This window comes from Crocodylus siamensis, chromosome 8, assembly GCF_052110815.1.
Source record: "Crocodylus siamensis isolate JL-2025a chromosome 8, ASM5211081v1, whole genome shotgun sequence".
Taxonomy (NCBI): Eukaryota; Metazoa; Chordata; order Crocodylia; family Crocodylidae; genus Crocodylus; species Crocodylus siamensis.
In genome coordinates this window covers 51,623,194-51,636,722 of record NC_143402.1, presented here as the reverse complement: position 1 = coordinate 51,636,722, position 13,529 = coordinate 51,623,194, and the positions used below count along the sequence as shown (strand labels likewise).

Here is a 13,529-nt window from a genome sequence, read left to right as displayed (position 1 = left end):
CCCCCATGAACAAGCTCTGACACCAGCTGCCAAGGCTCAGCTGCAGTTTATTACTGAAGCATAGAGCAGGGCTGTGGCGGCATCTGCTGCTGGGGTGGGAGGTGCACCCACCCCATATCCTGAGTCACCGGGGCACAGGAGGCCCAAACTGCTCCATGGTTTCCACCACAAGGCCTAGATGGTCCAGGAAGGAGCTGATGGAGACGCGCAGGAGCCGGGCCTCTGCCGCCCGCCAGTGCCTGTGGGACACCAAAATGTCATGGAGCTGGGGTCTTGCACACGCACTCCCGCCCCCCCTCATCGTGAGTGAGGCCCCGCACTCTCGCCCCACCTTCCCCCGCCCCAGGGCGGGGTCACTCACACGTGCAGCAAGTTCTCCACCACCGTCAGTTCTTTGCTGACCTCCCCTTTCCGGGGCTCGGGGTCAGGACTCAGGGCCCTGTGGGCAATCAGCGCATCCAGCGGGGACGGGAACGGGACGCTCAGTGCGCTGGGGCCGAGTTAAGGCGAGTCAGGAGCCGAGGCTGGGACCGGGGCGTCAGCAGCCCCGGGGCAGCTCTTGTGCGACTTGGGTGTGAGGCCGCCGGGCCGGGACCCCCGCCCCCCCGCCCCGCCTTCCCGCGCCCCCACGCTCCGGATACAACTCCAGCACTCGCGGCGCCTCCATCCTGCCGGCTCCGCCCCACGTGCCGCAGAAAAAGCTCCGCCTACAGAACGTTCATACGTCACCGGGCCCCACCCCGGAATGTTAAGCGCTTCACAGCGTGGCGGCCCACCCCACCACCCCTCTTCCAAGGCTCTGCACCGAGAGGCTACGCCCCTCCTTGTGCTCGCAAGAAACGTCAGCCGGCTGGAAGCCCCGCCCTCTGGGCCCTGAGGCAACACCCCGAAGAGGTGCCCATCCCCCTGCCACCTAGGAGGCAGAACACAGGCTTGCCCGCACCCGCTCCCTCTCCTCCCCACTCCTCCAGGGCAGGAGGAACCCAGGAGTCCATGTCTGGCTCCCTTCCCAGGGCCAGCTACAACTCAGCGCTGGCTAAGGAAGCCCTGTTACACCTAGCCCCAGCGTGCCCCACCCCAGAGGTGGCTGCTTCTCATTCTTGAGCGAGGAGGAGCCTATAGAACTATGCCCCGCCCCCCCAGCAGGTCCTGGTACTTCACAACGAAGAGTAACTAAGAGCTGGTCCAGGGCCTTACTGCCCTGCTAACTGTTCATTCCTTTTTCAAATTATTTTTTAAACACATGCAGGCCAGCAAAGTGCAGCCCTGGGAACTACAGGCCAACATCCAGCTTGAGACTGAGAAGCAGAGCCCCATCCTTACGACAGTGTAAGCAGGTAGTACACTTAAGCATTGGTCGCATGGCTGCCTCAGGGTCAGGGGGGAGCAGCACAGGAGAGGGATCTCCATGTATGTAGTGACCTGCCCCCCACCCCCATAATCCCAGAGCCAGCTGCATCTCAGTGGCAAGTGAGGGAGCCCTGTGCATGCAGTCCCTGATGTGCCACACCCTAGAGCCAGCTGCATCTTGGGACCAGTTGAAGAGTCCCTGTCTAGACAGCCTCTGCCTGGCATCCTGCCCCAGAGGCAGCCACATTTAAACACTTGAGCAGGGGCCCCCTATATAAGCCATCCTCCCCCAAAACACTTCCCAACCCCCCTCCTCCCAGGGCAGCTGCAGCATGGTGCCAGGTGAGGATCCCTGTATCACTCCCTTTAGAGGTAACTGTGTCTCTGTGCTTGGCAAATGGGAGTGGGGGGTCTCCTGTTTAACCAGACAGAGCCAGGCCAGTCTTGCACTCACCGCCACCTTTAATTGTGGGGAGGAGAAAGGTTACATTGGCCACCAGCTCATTAGCAGCAGTTCAGAGCAGGAGCAGGGGCAGAGGAGGGGAGGGGGGTTTCCCCTCCCCTACCCCCCTGGGGGCTAGTCCAGAAAGCCCATCTCCAACATGTCAGGTGTGTCAGGGTGCAGGACCCGGGTGGCCAAGCGCTCTATGTCATCCAGACTCAGGAGGCGAAGGCTGCGGTCATAGTCCTGGGGAAAAGAGGAATGTTATATGGGGGGGGGCACTGATGCTGGGTGGTCTTGGTATAACCAGCCCCCTCTATAGGTCCCCTGAAAAAGTAGGCACATGTTAGCGTCATGCAAGGGGTGTAACCAGCCCCAGACACTCCCTGCCCCACAGGTGGCTACATCCTGGTGCCAGGAAAGGGGGGCCTTGTCATACCCAGCCCCTGACACACCCCACCCCAGAAACAGCCATATCTTGTAGCCAGACCCATGCCCAGGACTCACCTTCTGCAGCTGCTCCAGCACCTTCTCCATGTCAGCTGTGCTAAAATGCCGTGCCAGGACCTGGGTGAGCTGGGGCCAGAGGGTGGGGAAGGGTGTGGCAGGGGGGGGGCCTTTACGCCCAGTCTCCTCAGGTGATGCCTTCTCTGGTGGCTTGATTACCAGGTTCAGCTTGGACTCAGGGCCAATGGCATAGTCTGAGAGCCGGTGCTCATCTGTGGAGGCACAAGGGTGAACCCCCCACCCTGGGAACCCATCACCGCTCTCAGCTTTGCTGAATCCTCGAGGTCCTTATACTGCACCCTGGAAGCAACTGCTGGACCCCCCGCCCCCAGAGCAGCCCTCACCAGCCTCCTTGGGTGGGAGGGAGATAGGTTGGTTGGCTCCATAGTGTTATCAGTAGGCTCCAGCGTAAACGCCCTCCACAGTGATGTTCAGGCAGCAGCCCCTGTCCCCGCAAGGCTCAGCTGATCCCCCACAACCCCCCAGAGCTGCCCCCAGACCCACCAGCCAGGGCCTTGCCCTTGAAGAGCAGCCGCTGCTGAGCCACGGGGACATGGAGATTCTCAGCCACCAGGCACTTCAAGGCCCCGACGCGCTCGTCCGGGGAGACCTGGGGGGAACAGTGACGGACAGATCCCCCCGGCCTGAACCCCAGCCACACCCCCAGATCCCCCCCCAGGGCACCCCCCTCTCCAACTTAGAACTCCCGCTGCCCGCCCTCACGTATCTACCCCCACCTTGTCCGTCCTCCCCCAACTCTCCCGGGCTCCCACACCTGGAGACTGCACTCCCGACCCTGAAGTGCCTTCACCGTAAGCAGCATCGCGAGCCCTTTAACTACACCATAGAGTTAGACGGCCAGAGTAGCCGCGGAGGAACTATAGAGAAGCAGGCCGGAAGTAGCGCGGCCTAGACAGAGACGAAGACTCAGTTAGAGATAGAGCGGCCCTCTCAGTATTGTGGGGACGGAAGTGCAGTGGGCGTACTCTGCACCATAGAGCTGTCTCTTGGGGGCTATAGTGCTCCTTTGAGTGGGAACTTCAGCTGTACTCATTCCACGCCTTGCGTTTGCAACTAAGCATCAGGCGAGAGCAACAAATGGGGAGCAATTAACGCACCAGCACAGGGGATTGGGGGTGTTGTTCTGTGCTGCCCGTAGGCTTCTGGGCTTTGTCAGGCCAGAAAGCTATCCTTCCTTAAGTGTTAGCAGTAGGTTCCAGAATAAATACGCTCCATGGTGATGAACTGCAGGTTCATGGGGGTGGGGGGGTTGCCTAACTTGGTAGTGCTGGGCAATATTGCGACTTGCAGCAGAGGGTTCCTGGCTACAAGATCTCAACCCTCTGCTTGGGGTCAGCCTCATGCTGCATTGGGGTCAGGAATTCCATCCCCATGTCCTTTTGGTGTGGATTCCAGGGTTTCCCGTTCCTTTGGCTTCAGCCTGGGGTCTCTTTCTTGCATTGAATCCCTCTGGTTGCACATTTGAATTAAAGCTTGAGAGAAACCAGCGGCTGTGTGACACATTTTCAAACACTAACTTTGTAGCCGCTTGGCTTTGTTTACAGCTGGAAAGCATGATCTTTATGGCGTGATGAGGAATTTTCACACGAGCCGATCTAAATGATGAACCAGGGATTTGTGCAATATATGTAACATCTAGTGGGGACCTCAGTTTGCTGTTGAGACTCCAGAGGACCTGACACTGACTGCCAGGAATGGGCCAGATCTATGCATCAACGGGGTGTGCTGTGTACAACCAAGCTTCTTGTTGGAATGCACCTGGCTGCCTCTGTGTCCCTCAGCTTGGGTGGTGCCTGGCAGGATGGTGGTGTCCTCCAGCTGATGGATGCTGGGATACAGTCCCTGGCTGCTGGGTAGGAAAGGCCCCAAGGGAGGAGGCAATAGCCCAGAAGCAGCCACATGGGTTCACCACATGTATTTTCATCACGTGGGGCTGAGAAATAAACCTGGTGGTGGGTGGTGGTATCACTCTATGGCTGAGCCATGTGAATGGTGGGAGGCTTGCCTTACCTACCTTCTCCTGCTTCTGTGCTGAAGTCCCCTTAACTCTGTCCCTCAGGTGGGGAATATGCCTTGGGCATCTCTGACCAGATGAAAACTGATAGGAAGAGGACGTGTTTACTGTTAGCAGTGTCTTGGGGGCTACCTTTGCTGGGACAGACAGAAGCTCTTGAAATTTGGGGCAATGAAGATGGGCAAGGAGGGACCATCTATGAGTTTCTTGCCTAGTGATTCAGCAGGCTTTGAGGCAACTGGAGGAGGTTCAGAATGGTGCTGAGGCTGCTCTAAGTCTGCTCTTGCTGCTGCCTCTACCTGCTTCCGGTTTCACTAGGCTGCCCTCTACCCCAGCCCAAAACCCCTGGGCTGGGATACAGCCCCCTGCAAGGCATCACCTGAGCCACAGCACAGCTTGAAATATTCAGGCCCACCGGTGATTGGGTGTCTATGGCTGGAGCCAGCTGGCAGGTAGCAGAAGACCTGAGACAGCTAGGGCACCTGGCTCTTCCAGGAGCCCTTGGAATCCTGGCCCAGGCTGGGGGCAGTGGGTTTGTGCTAGGGTCCCTGCAGCAGAAGTGGGGCTTGGATAGGGGATCTCATGTGCATGGAAGGCACCTGCCCCCACAGCCAACTGTTCCATACCCAGAAAGGGAAGGGGAGGGCTGTGTCCACGAGAGCCCGGAGATGGAAAGAACACGGACACGAGGATGGAAAAATAGATTTTCATCGATATCAGCCAAACCAGCCAGTTACAGCCAACCCAGACCTGATGCCCTCCCACCCCCAGCTCCAAGCCCTGACAGTGACCCTCATTCCTGACTCACAGCCCTCTGCTGTTTCTCCTCCCTCCCAAACTGCAGCACCCCCAAGCCCACCCCTCCTAGAACATGGCTGTGACCCCACCCCACAGCTCCTCCCATCTCTCCCCAAGTCCAGTGGCAATGGGGGTACAGTAAAGAGGCCAAGTTTTCGCATTTTCCATCTGCAAGAGGGAGTGGGGGCAGCTAGACTCAGGTCTGCCCAGAGAGGGATGGGGGGCTTACCTGTCCTTGCACCTGCCAGCCCTCCTCCCACCACTCATCCAGGTTGGGGGCCAAGTGCCCTGCCCTGGGCAGGAGCAACACTCCTGTGTGCCAGAAGAGTGGGGCACCTGCTACAGGGGAGTGAGAGGAAGAGCTGGGATGGGTCAGGGGGCTGTGGATCAGAAGTGAATGACATGTCAGCTGCCCTGTTTCCCCTTCATTAACTAATAAGGTCCCAAAGTCTTCTGTCTACTCCAGCCCCTCCCTAAAGCCTCCAGTCACAGCATGTTGCTCACATTCTTTTCCAGCCACTCCCCCAGAACCAGGGTGGAGGGGGCCCCATGCCTGGCTTATTCTCATTCTAGAACTACCCCCGTTACCCTGCTCTGTACCTGGAGCAGGGTCATGGGTGGTGGACTAGAAAACACAGCAGTAGAAAAATAGATGGTCCCCCCATTTTCTCCTTTGGTTCTTGGCTCTGGGGCCTCAGGATTGGAAGTTGGGGGCGGGGGGGCACTGCAGCTGGAAACCAGCCACAGTTGGCCAGGTCTCAGGGGCCAGGTGGGGGCCAGAGGCGCTGGTAGAGGAGATTCACCAAGACGAGTATCAGCATCTCAGAGGTGCCACTGAGGGCCACAACAAAGGGTGCCTGGGAGGCCATGTCTGCCTGATGGCGCTGGAAAGAGAGCTGCAACACAGCCAGGGCCAGCAGGCTATTCTGCACCCCTACCTCGATGGCCACAGTCCGACGGTGGGGGCCTGGCAGCCCCAGCCCAGCTGCCAACCCATAGCCCAACAGGAGCCCCACAGCTGGCACGGTGAGGCCGGCCAGCACCACGGGTGCCTGTGCCTCGGCCAGGATGACAGCGCCCATGTGGTAGGCCATGGCCAGGCCCCCGAGGAGGAGCAGAAAGCTGAAGGGCTTGAGAAGCAGCAGCAGCAACCTGGCGACACGTGGCAGCTTGCACTTTACCACAATGCCAGTTGAGATGGGTGCAGCGATGAAGAGTAGTGTGCCCAGGATCTTGCCCACAGGCACATGCAGGCCTGGTGGGGCACTCAGCAGCCGCCCGTACAGTGCCCATGACAGCGGCATGAGCCCTGCAGCTGCCACAGTGGACAGCAGCGTCATGGAGATGGCCAGTGTGACATCACCACCCAGCAGCAGGCTGTAGAGGTAGCCACCACCTCCACCTGGTGAGGAGCAGGTGATGACCAGTCCCAGCGCCAGGCCCTGGGGCAGTGCCAGGGCCCACGACAGCAGATAGCCATACAGAGGCATGGCCACAAACTGGCCCACCATGCCCAGCAGCATGGGCTGGGGGTGGCGGGCCAGGCCCCGCAGTGCCTCAGCCTCTACCTTGCAGCCAAAGGCACACTTATTGAGGAAGATGAGGGGCAGCAGCGCGTACAGCACCGGGTTCTCTGAGAAGTGGCTCAGCGCTGGGACCGGGACCACAGCGGCTGCCACTCGCACCCGGTAGTCACGGCGCTCCTCTACCAGGTGCTGGCGGTCCAGCAGCCGCAGCTGAAGGGGGGCCAGGCCGGCTGGCCCTGAGCGGATGGCCACCAGGAAGCCGCTGGCACCGCAGCACAGGGCGCTGATGTTCTCCACTGCCAGCACATCCGGGGCCAGTGAGGCCACGCGCAGCCGCGGCTGCCTGGTGCCAGTGCTGTTGCCCCCATAGCGGCTGGACACCACCATGATGCCGCGGCTGCGTTCAGGGAACTCGAACTCCAGGGCGCTGCCATCACCCACGGTCAGGTATGGGGCTTTGCCACAGCTGCCCCCCCCCAGCAGCAGCAACAGCAGCAGCCAGGAGGCCATGGAGATGGGCACCTGGGCCATGACCTTTAGCATCACGCTCCTGGGTGGGGGTGGGGGTCATACCCTCATGGCTGTCGCATAGGGGCTCTGGGGTGCTTCCATTGATCCTGAGCAGGGGGAGAGGCCAGAGGTTATGGAGGGGGTAGAAATGGGGGAGGGGGTGCCCCAGCAGCCCCCCCCCCCGCCTTGGAACAGGGTTTTGGGGAGAAAGCAGCCAGAAATGGAACACATGGAGCCACTACCGGCTTGGCTCCTGCCCCCCAACCCTCTCCTACACCCCAGTATCTTCCTCCCCGCCCAGAAAGTAGATACCCCCCCACCCTGACCTCTGACCCCAGGTGTCAGGCCTACCCCTCCTCCCCCCGCTCCTAACTGACCCCTGACTTCTTTGTCCCGCTTACCTGCTCCTGCAACTTTCACAGCCCCTGTGGGACCCGGCTGCGCCCAGCTGCTTCCTCCCTCCTGGCCGCGGCCACGCCCCCAGCCATACGTCATAGTCCCAGCTACGCCCCTAGGGCATGCCCTCTCATCATGGGTCCCGCCCACCCCGGAAAGCCAAAGGGACAGGGAAGGACTGGGAGTTGCAGTCAACTTCCCTCCCTGCCAGAAGTGGAAAGGCGGAATTAGGCGTAGCCTGAGCCCTGATTGGTTGGGGAATGGTTTAGCTATGCTGTGGTTGCTGGTTTGCTTCCCACCCTGTCATCTGACGGGTGGCATGTTTCAGTCCCGCCCCCTTGCCATGCCGGGGGGTACAGCCCATTTGTCCACCCCCCCCGGCTTTCCCGGTCTTATGCTCCTAAGTATCGGTGGGATGACGGGCAGCCTGGATTCTGATTGGCCCATGATACGTTCCGATTAAATGTGACTTTCTGCCGAAGCCTCGAATTAGAAGCCACGCCCCCTTCACCTTCCCTGGAGCTGTGTGATTTGATTGGCTGAATCAGGGGCTCCCCTTCCTGTCATTGGCTGAGGCTAAGGGAACCCCTACGCCCTAATTGGTGGGTTACTTGGAACCCCGCGCTCTCATTGGTGGAATTAGGGACGCCCCTCCCTCTCAAGGGGTAGCGGGGCGTCGCAGCCCACCATTCCTCCTCTGCTATAGGATGCCAAGGGAGATGGGGGTGGGGCCTTATTGGGTTGGGGGAGGGTGCGGTCCGAGATCAGGCGCTACCCGGCAGCTTTCAGGGCTGGTGCTGCCGCGGGACCCACCCAGCTGCGGCCCCGCTCGGCGCCCACGTGGTGTGGCCTGGTCATGTGCGGGGGGCTGGGGGCGCCCCATGTGGGGGATGGGGCAGTCGGGGCCATGTGGGGCAGGGGTGGGAAGATCTGCAGGGCCCTGGGGCTTGCGTCGGTGAATCCAACCCCGGTCTTCTTGCAGCCGCGGAGTTTGACGCGGCCGGGCCCTGTCCTCTCAACGCCCCCTCGGGCCCCGGGCGGGGTCATGAGGCTGGCAGGTGAGAGTGGCCCGCAGGCCATTGGGGCGGGGGCGGGGGTAGGGGTGGGAGCATCCCTGTGTACCCCAGCTCTGCCTCCCCCAGGCCCACTCCGCGTGGTCGTCATCGTCCTCACTGCCGGCCTCACCTGGATCCTGGCCAGCCTCCTGCTGGGCACCGAGAGTGGCTTTGGCTTCACCCGGCTCCAGCACTTCCTGGCCAGTAGGTCTGGGGCCCTTGCTTGAGGGCTTGGTACTGGGGCTGTGGGCTGCTATACCCCCTGCTTCCCTGCACCACACCCAGGCAGGGGCCTCACAGCTGCTGTGGCCAGCCCCGGGGCTGGGGGGTTATTTCTGACTGGGAGGGGCTGGAGGGCACCCTGAATCCCTGCAGTGGAGCTCGGTGACCCTTGTCCGCTCAGTCCTCTTGTGGGGGGTGAAAGGAGGGGGGGCTGCATAGGTCTTGGTAGGGCTGGGATTTCTCTTATGCAGCAGTCTCTAAGGGGGGCTGGGGGCACTGATGGTGGTTTCTCTCTGCAGGCCCTGAGAACCCCCCCACAGCTGGTAGGTGACTTGCGGGGGTGGGGAGGGTGCTTTATTGGGCAGTCCCCAGGTAGACAGGGGCGGCGGTCCCTGGAAGGGGAGGTGGCAGTGCTCTAGATGGATCCCCCTGCCCCCGCCCCCCACCTGAGGCTGGCTGTACGGGCGAGGATGAGTGACTCCATGGCTGCATCTCCATTCAGTGCCCCCCACCACGTGGAGGGATGGGGGTGGATTAGGGATGCCGCCCTGACCTCTCCCTCACTTCCTTCCTTCTGCAGAGCCAAGGCCACGATGGTTCAAGTGTGGGCTGCCCCAGCCCTGCCCTGAGCATCACTTTGCTTTCCGCCTTGTCAGTGGTGCTGCCAATGTTGTGGGGCCCAAGATCTGCCTTGAAGACCAGATGTGAGTGTGGGAGGGCGCTGGAGATGAATAGGGAAACAGTAGGAGACAACTCAGGTGTCCTGGTTCCCAGCTCCCCCTGCTCTTACTCCTAGGAAGGGTCCCTGGAGTTGCTGTGGCCAGCTGGGGGGAGGGTATATCTCCAATATGGGAGAGGCAGGGGGACCATGGGGGGGCAGGTGAGGGGTTGGGGGCCCCTTTCACCTACCAGTGCTTCTGGCCCCTGCCCAGTCCCTGAGACCTGTCTGGCTGTAGCCAGCTCCAGGCTGCTCTGACCCCCAGCCCCTGCTCCCCTCCCAGAGACCCCAGGTGTCTGGGTCCTCAGCCCTGGAATTGGTGGGGAGCAGTTGTGGACTTTGCTCTGATCTCACCAGCCCCCCTTATCCACAAATTTCCTTCCAGGCTTATGAGCAGCGTCAAGAACAACGTTGGCCGTGGCCTGAACATCGCCCTGGTCAATGGTGAAGCTGGGGGGGGGGGTCTGGTCCCTGGAGGGGGTATTGGGGGAGCTGGGCAGAGACAGGGTCCAGTCAGGGTGGAGCATATTTCTGGTCCCAGGGGAGGGGTGGTGGGGAGAAGTGGCAGGGGGCTAGGGTTCCTGGATTCTATCCTCCACTCTGGTGGGAAAGAGAGTGGAGGGATGGGAGTCCATACACCTAGGTTCTCGGGATGGGGGTTGGGAGTCAGGATGCTTGGGTTCTCTCCCCAGCTCTGGGGAATGGGATCACTTGGTCACCTGGGAGCTCAGACACTGGGCTGTCTGGATAGGGAGAGGGGGGTGGGGAGGGGAGCAGAGAGGGCTGGGAGACTGGATGCCTGGGTTATCTGGGAGGAGGGTGGGAGCAGTGGGGGCTGGGAGCTTGTAAGTCTCTGGGTTCTCTCCAGGTTGGGAGCTGGTCTGGGGCTCTGATGCTGCCTCCTTTCTGTCTAGGTGTGAATGGGGAGCTGATTGATGCCAAGGCCTTTGATATGTGGGCTGGAGGTGAGTGGGTCCTGGTGGGATTGTAGGGCATGGGGGGAGGAGGCCTGGTCATGTGCTCACCTCTTTTCCGCCCCCCCCCACCCCGGTCTCCCCACAGATGTCAACGAGCTGCTGAAGTTTCTGCGCCCCCTGCACGAAGGGACCCTGGTGTTCGTGGCTTCATTCGATGACCCAGCCACTAAGTGAGCATACAACTCATGAGGGCATCCCCCACCCCTTTCAAACCAGCCCAATATTTTCTCCTCTGGACCTGGCGACATTTTGGGGCAGAGGATAGTGAAGTCTTCCTTTCTGGGAGTAAGGGACTAGGCTGGCTGGGACATGTCTGCACACACACAAAGAACCCAGGTATCCACTGAACACCCCTCTTCCTTCTACCCTCAACCCCTGGAGGCATGTAGGACACACCAGCATCAGCTCCCATTTCCTACCCTTGAGTTCTAAGGGGCGGCGAGGGAAGTGGGTGGCCAGATAGGGGTGAGTCTGTGGGGCTCCCAGGGGGCCATGGCTACCTCTTGGGAAGGGCTACCAACCTTGGGGGCCCTGACTCCCTTTCCTCTCCAGGATGAATGAGGAGGCGCGGGGGCTGTTTGGGGCACTGGGCAGCCGGGCGGCTGCTGACCTTGCCTTCCGTGACAGCTGGGTCTTCGCGGGTGCCAAGGGGGTGCAGGACAAGAGTCCCTTTGAGCAGGTCAGAGCCTCCAGGGGCCCTCCCTCTTTCCTTGTGGCATCAGGTCCCTTAGGTTGGGAAGTGATTGGAAAGGTGTCCAGAACTGTGGGCAGTCTGGAAATCCCAGGGTGGAAGGAGGGGGGCTCTAGGGCTGGAAGTGGGGGGTCTGAGACTGGGGAGGGCCACCCTAGGCTGGGAGATGGGAGGTGGGGGCTTATGTAGGTTTGGGGGGGGAAGAAGGGGATGTGGTTTGAGAGTTGCGGGGGCCGACCTCTGTTTTGTTCTTCCCCCCTACTTCGCAGCACATGAAGAACAGCAAGAGCTCCAACAAGTACGAGGGCTGGCCTGAGGCGCTGGAGCTGGCTGGCTGTGTCCCACAGCGCACGCCTGAGGGCCAGTGATCACCTCCGCACTGCAGTGGGCAGCTAGGGCCCCTGTGAAACCCCCCAGCAAAGACAGGGCAGGGCTGTTTCCCCCCAACCCACTGACTCTAACTTATGTCCCATGTGCTAGGAGCAAACCCAGGCTCTGGGCTCCCAGTTCCCCACCTTTCCAGTTCCAACTCAGATTTCTGGGGAGGGCAGTAATCTGCTGCCCCCCAAGTGCCTTATGCTGGAGGTGCCCCTGCCCCGCCCCCCCCGGGCCAGAGGACAGGAATGTGGTTTTAGGGTCTGAGGGGGGGATTGTCTGTGGGTTATCGCACCCCCACCCCCAAGTAGTACCATAACAGGTGGGTTGGTGTGGGGAGAGCCCCAGGGCTGGGGGTGTTTCAATTGTCAGTCATTGTAACGGCTCCACCCCGTTTCCTTGGGGCTGCTTTCCCCAAATAAAAACAGTGCAGCCCAACCTGGCCTTTTGTCCTTGGGCAGGGGGGCTAGGACCCCCCCCCCCCAGTAATACCATCCCCTTGGGCAGGACCCACGCATCTGAGGCCTAGCCCCTCCAGAGCCCTAGGTGCAACCTAAGCGTGCAAGACCACCCCATGTGCGGTAGTGCCACACCATCCCTCACTACTCCCTGTTGGCCAGTGGCCCCGGAGCCCTACCCTACTGGCTGTGAGTTTCCAGGTACTAAGCAAGTGGCCATGTTTGAAAGTGGCAGGCTGAGGGAATGTAGGGTGGCCATTTTTACTAAGGGGCAGGGGCCAGAGTGGCAGCCATCTTGGCAGTGATCTGTTGCTTGTATATAATCCCACCATAGTGGCCATTTTTGATAAGGGCAGCCTGTGTTGCCTCCCTCTGCAGCTGCAGGGAGGTCCCTCCCCCACTGTGTGTGCATGCACCTTGTAAGTGTACTGCACCCCTTATGTGTGTGTACATGCATGCACTTTGGCAGACAAGGTTCTTTGGATAAATCTGATATCTTTTATTAGACCAACTCAAATAGTTGGAAAAATTCCTAGCAAGCTGTTGGGCACAAACACCCTCGGTCAGGCTGAGGAAGCACCTGCAAGACGGTTTGTGCTCCTCGTGGATAGAGGTAAAGCAGCCAGCGGTCAGTATGTATGCATGCACTTTGCACATGCAGCGCACCCCCCATGTGTGCCCAAGCTGGGTGAGACTGGTCAGGGCCTGGTGCCTGCTGGACACTGCTGAGCCCTGCGGCCAGATGCCTGGGTTCACGTGGTTCTGGCTGGGGGTCCCAGACACCTGCGTTCCTTCTTCTCCAGGGGCGGGATCCCTGGGGTCTGTACTCACGGCTCCCTATTTGCTCTTGAGTGGGTCTGCTGGGCTTCTGGGTTCTCTGCCATGTTTGGAGGAGGGGAGCTGTCTAGGGTGAAGGGAGGGTTAACCACTTGTCTCCCACAGCCGCACTGGGAAGAGCAGGGTCAGCCTGAGTGTGGCTGGGATAAGGCAACAGCATTGGGGTGGGAATAGAAGCATAATGCACTCCCCTGCTGTGCAACAGGGCACAGCTGCCAGAGCCCAGGTTTCCCAGGAACTGATCCAGGCTGATGCATGAGCCTGAAATTGGTTGCTTATTCCCAGTTCCTTTTTCAAAAAAGAATCTAGACCCAATAAAAGCTTGTTATTAATGAATTACACATCCTAAAGAGAGAAAATTTAATTAGCTAGGCAGATGCACTAAATAATGTATAAATAATATTCCACATCAAGTAAAGAGACCTAAATGAAGGTCAGGTTAGGATTGGATTATGAATCTAAATACTTTGTGGGCCACCCAAAACTTCCTGTGGATGCCACTGGGGGACTGTCCCAAAAAACCCTGCCCGCAGTCTTGCCTGGCCAATAGCACATTTTGGCTGTCTACTGTGCTATCTGGTAGGATTGTGTGAAATGGCACCCTTCCGTTTCGACTTGCATTTCAATGGAAC

The 13,529-nt window shown here is 59.9% G+C and overlaps 4 protein-coding genes across 8 annotated transcripts; 1 reads left to right on the top strand and 3 right to left on the bottom strand.

Moving 5' to 3' along the window:
- Positions 1 to 30: 30 nt before the first annotated feature.
- LAGE3 (L antigen family member 3) lies at positions 31 to 793 on the bottom strand. Its single transcript, XM_090060937.1, has 3 exons — positions 642 to 793; positions 362 to 490; positions 31 to 239 (listed from the first exon to the last, which is right to left on the bottom strand). Exons 1-3 carry the CDS (start codon positions 665 to 667, stop codon positions 125 to 127), a joined length of 270 nt encoding a protein of 89 aa, XP_089917063.1. The 5' UTR covers positions 668 to 793; the 3' UTR covers positions 31 to 124.
- A 1,001-nt stretch (positions 794 to 1,794) lies between these two features.
- On the bottom strand, positions 1,795 to 7,722 carry UBL4A (ubiquitin like 4A). 2 transcript variants are annotated; one of them, XM_090060936.1, is made up of 5 exons: positions 7,570 to 7,722; positions 7,232 to 7,275; positions 2,804 to 2,909; positions 2,300 to 2,511; positions 1,795 to 2,038 (listed from the first exon to the last, which is right to left on the bottom strand). In XM_090060936.1, exons 1-5 carry the CDS (start codon positions 7,661 to 7,663, stop codon positions 1,928 to 1,930), a joined length of 567 nt encoding a protein of 188 aa, XP_089917062.1. In that variant the 5' UTR covers positions 7,664 to 7,722; the 3' UTR covers positions 1,795 to 1,927. The 2 variants fall into 2 exon arrangements, with proteins under 2 accessions (XP_089917062.1, XP_089917061.1); XM_090060935.1 differs by lacking the exons at positions 7,232 to 7,275; positions 7,570 to 7,722 and adding an exon at positions 3,075 to 3,259.
- SLC10A3 (solute carrier family 10 member 3) lies at positions 5,200 to 7,225 on the bottom strand. Its single transcript, XM_090060834.1, has one exon. It carries the CDS (start codon positions 7,199 to 7,201, stop codon positions 5,891 to 5,893), a length of 1,311 nt encoding a protein of 436 aa, XP_089916960.1. The 5' UTR covers positions 7,202 to 7,225; the 3' UTR covers positions 5,200 to 5,890.
- Positions 7,723 to 8,267: 545 nt separating the features above from the next.
- On the top strand, positions 8,268 to 12,040 carry FAM3A (FAM3 metabolism regulating signaling molecule A). Of its 4 annotated transcripts, none has more exons than XM_090060900.1 (10): positions 8,268 to 8,407; positions 8,547 to 8,622; positions 8,707 to 8,823; positions 9,141 to 9,164; positions 9,422 to 9,545; positions 9,945 to 10,003; positions 10,474 to 10,524; positions 10,622 to 10,706; positions 11,089 to 11,215; positions 11,497 to 12,040. In XM_090060900.1, the coding sequence occupies exons 2-10, from the start codon at positions 8,610 to 8,612 to the stop codon at positions 11,593 to 11,595; spliced, it is 699 nt and encodes a 232-aa protein (XP_089917026.1). In that variant the 5' UTR covers positions 8,268 to 8,407; positions 8,547 to 8,609; the 3' UTR covers positions 11,596 to 12,040. The 4 variants fall into 4 exon arrangements, with proteins under 4 accessions (XP_089917026.1, XP_089917027.1, XP_089917025.1 ...); XM_090060901.1 differs by having other exon boundaries at positions 8,328 to 8,404; XM_090060898.1 differs by lacking the exon at positions 8,268 to 8,407 and having other exon boundaries at positions 8,467 to 8,622.
- Positions 12,041 to 13,529: the final 1,489 nt, after the last annotated feature.

Excerpts from the sequence above, each read along its gene's own strand:
- LAGE3 (XM_090060937.1), bottom strand. The coding sequence starts at position 667 with ATGGAGGCGCCGCGAGTGCTGGAGTT. Across the intron at positions 491-641 it reads GCGCCGCGAGTGCTGGAGTT|CGCACTGAGCGTCCCGTTCC; the intron begins GTATCCGGAGCG and ends ACTCGGCCCCAG. Across the intron at positions 240-361 it reads GTGGAGAACTTGCTGCACGT|GCACTGGCGGGCGGCAGAGG; the intron begins GTGAGTGACCCC and ends GGTGTCCCACAG.
- SLC10A3 (XM_090060834.1), bottom strand. The coding sequence starts at position 7,201 with ATGCTAAAGGTCATGGCCCAGGTGCCCATCTCCATGGCCTCCTGGCTG.
- UBL4A (XM_090060936.1), bottom strand. The coding sequence starts at position 7,663 with ATGACGTATGGCTGGGGGCGTGGCCGCGGCCAGGAGGGAGGAAGCAGC. Across the intron at positions 7,276-7,569 it reads TGTGAAAGTTGCAGGAGCAG|GATCAATGGAAGCACCCCAG; the intron begins GTAAGCGGGACA and ends CCCCCTGCTCAG. Across the intron at positions 2,910-7,231 it reads CCTATGCGACAGCCATGAGG|GTCTCCCCGGACGAGCGCGT; the intron begins GTATGACCCCCA and ends TGTTCCCCCCAG.
- FAM3A (XM_090060898.1), top strand. The coding sequence starts at position 8,472 with ATGTGGGGCAGGGGTGGGAAGATCTGCAGGGCCCTGGGGCTTGCGTCG. Across the intron at positions 10,525-10,621 it reads CTTTGATATGTGGGCTGGAG|ATGTCAACGAGCTGCTGAAG; the intron begins GTGAGTGGGTCC and ends GTCTCCCCACAG. Across the intron at positions 10,707-11,088 it reads TTCGATGACCCAGCCACTAA|GATGAATGAGGAGGCGCGGG; the intron begins GTGAGCATACAA and ends TTTCCTCTCCAG.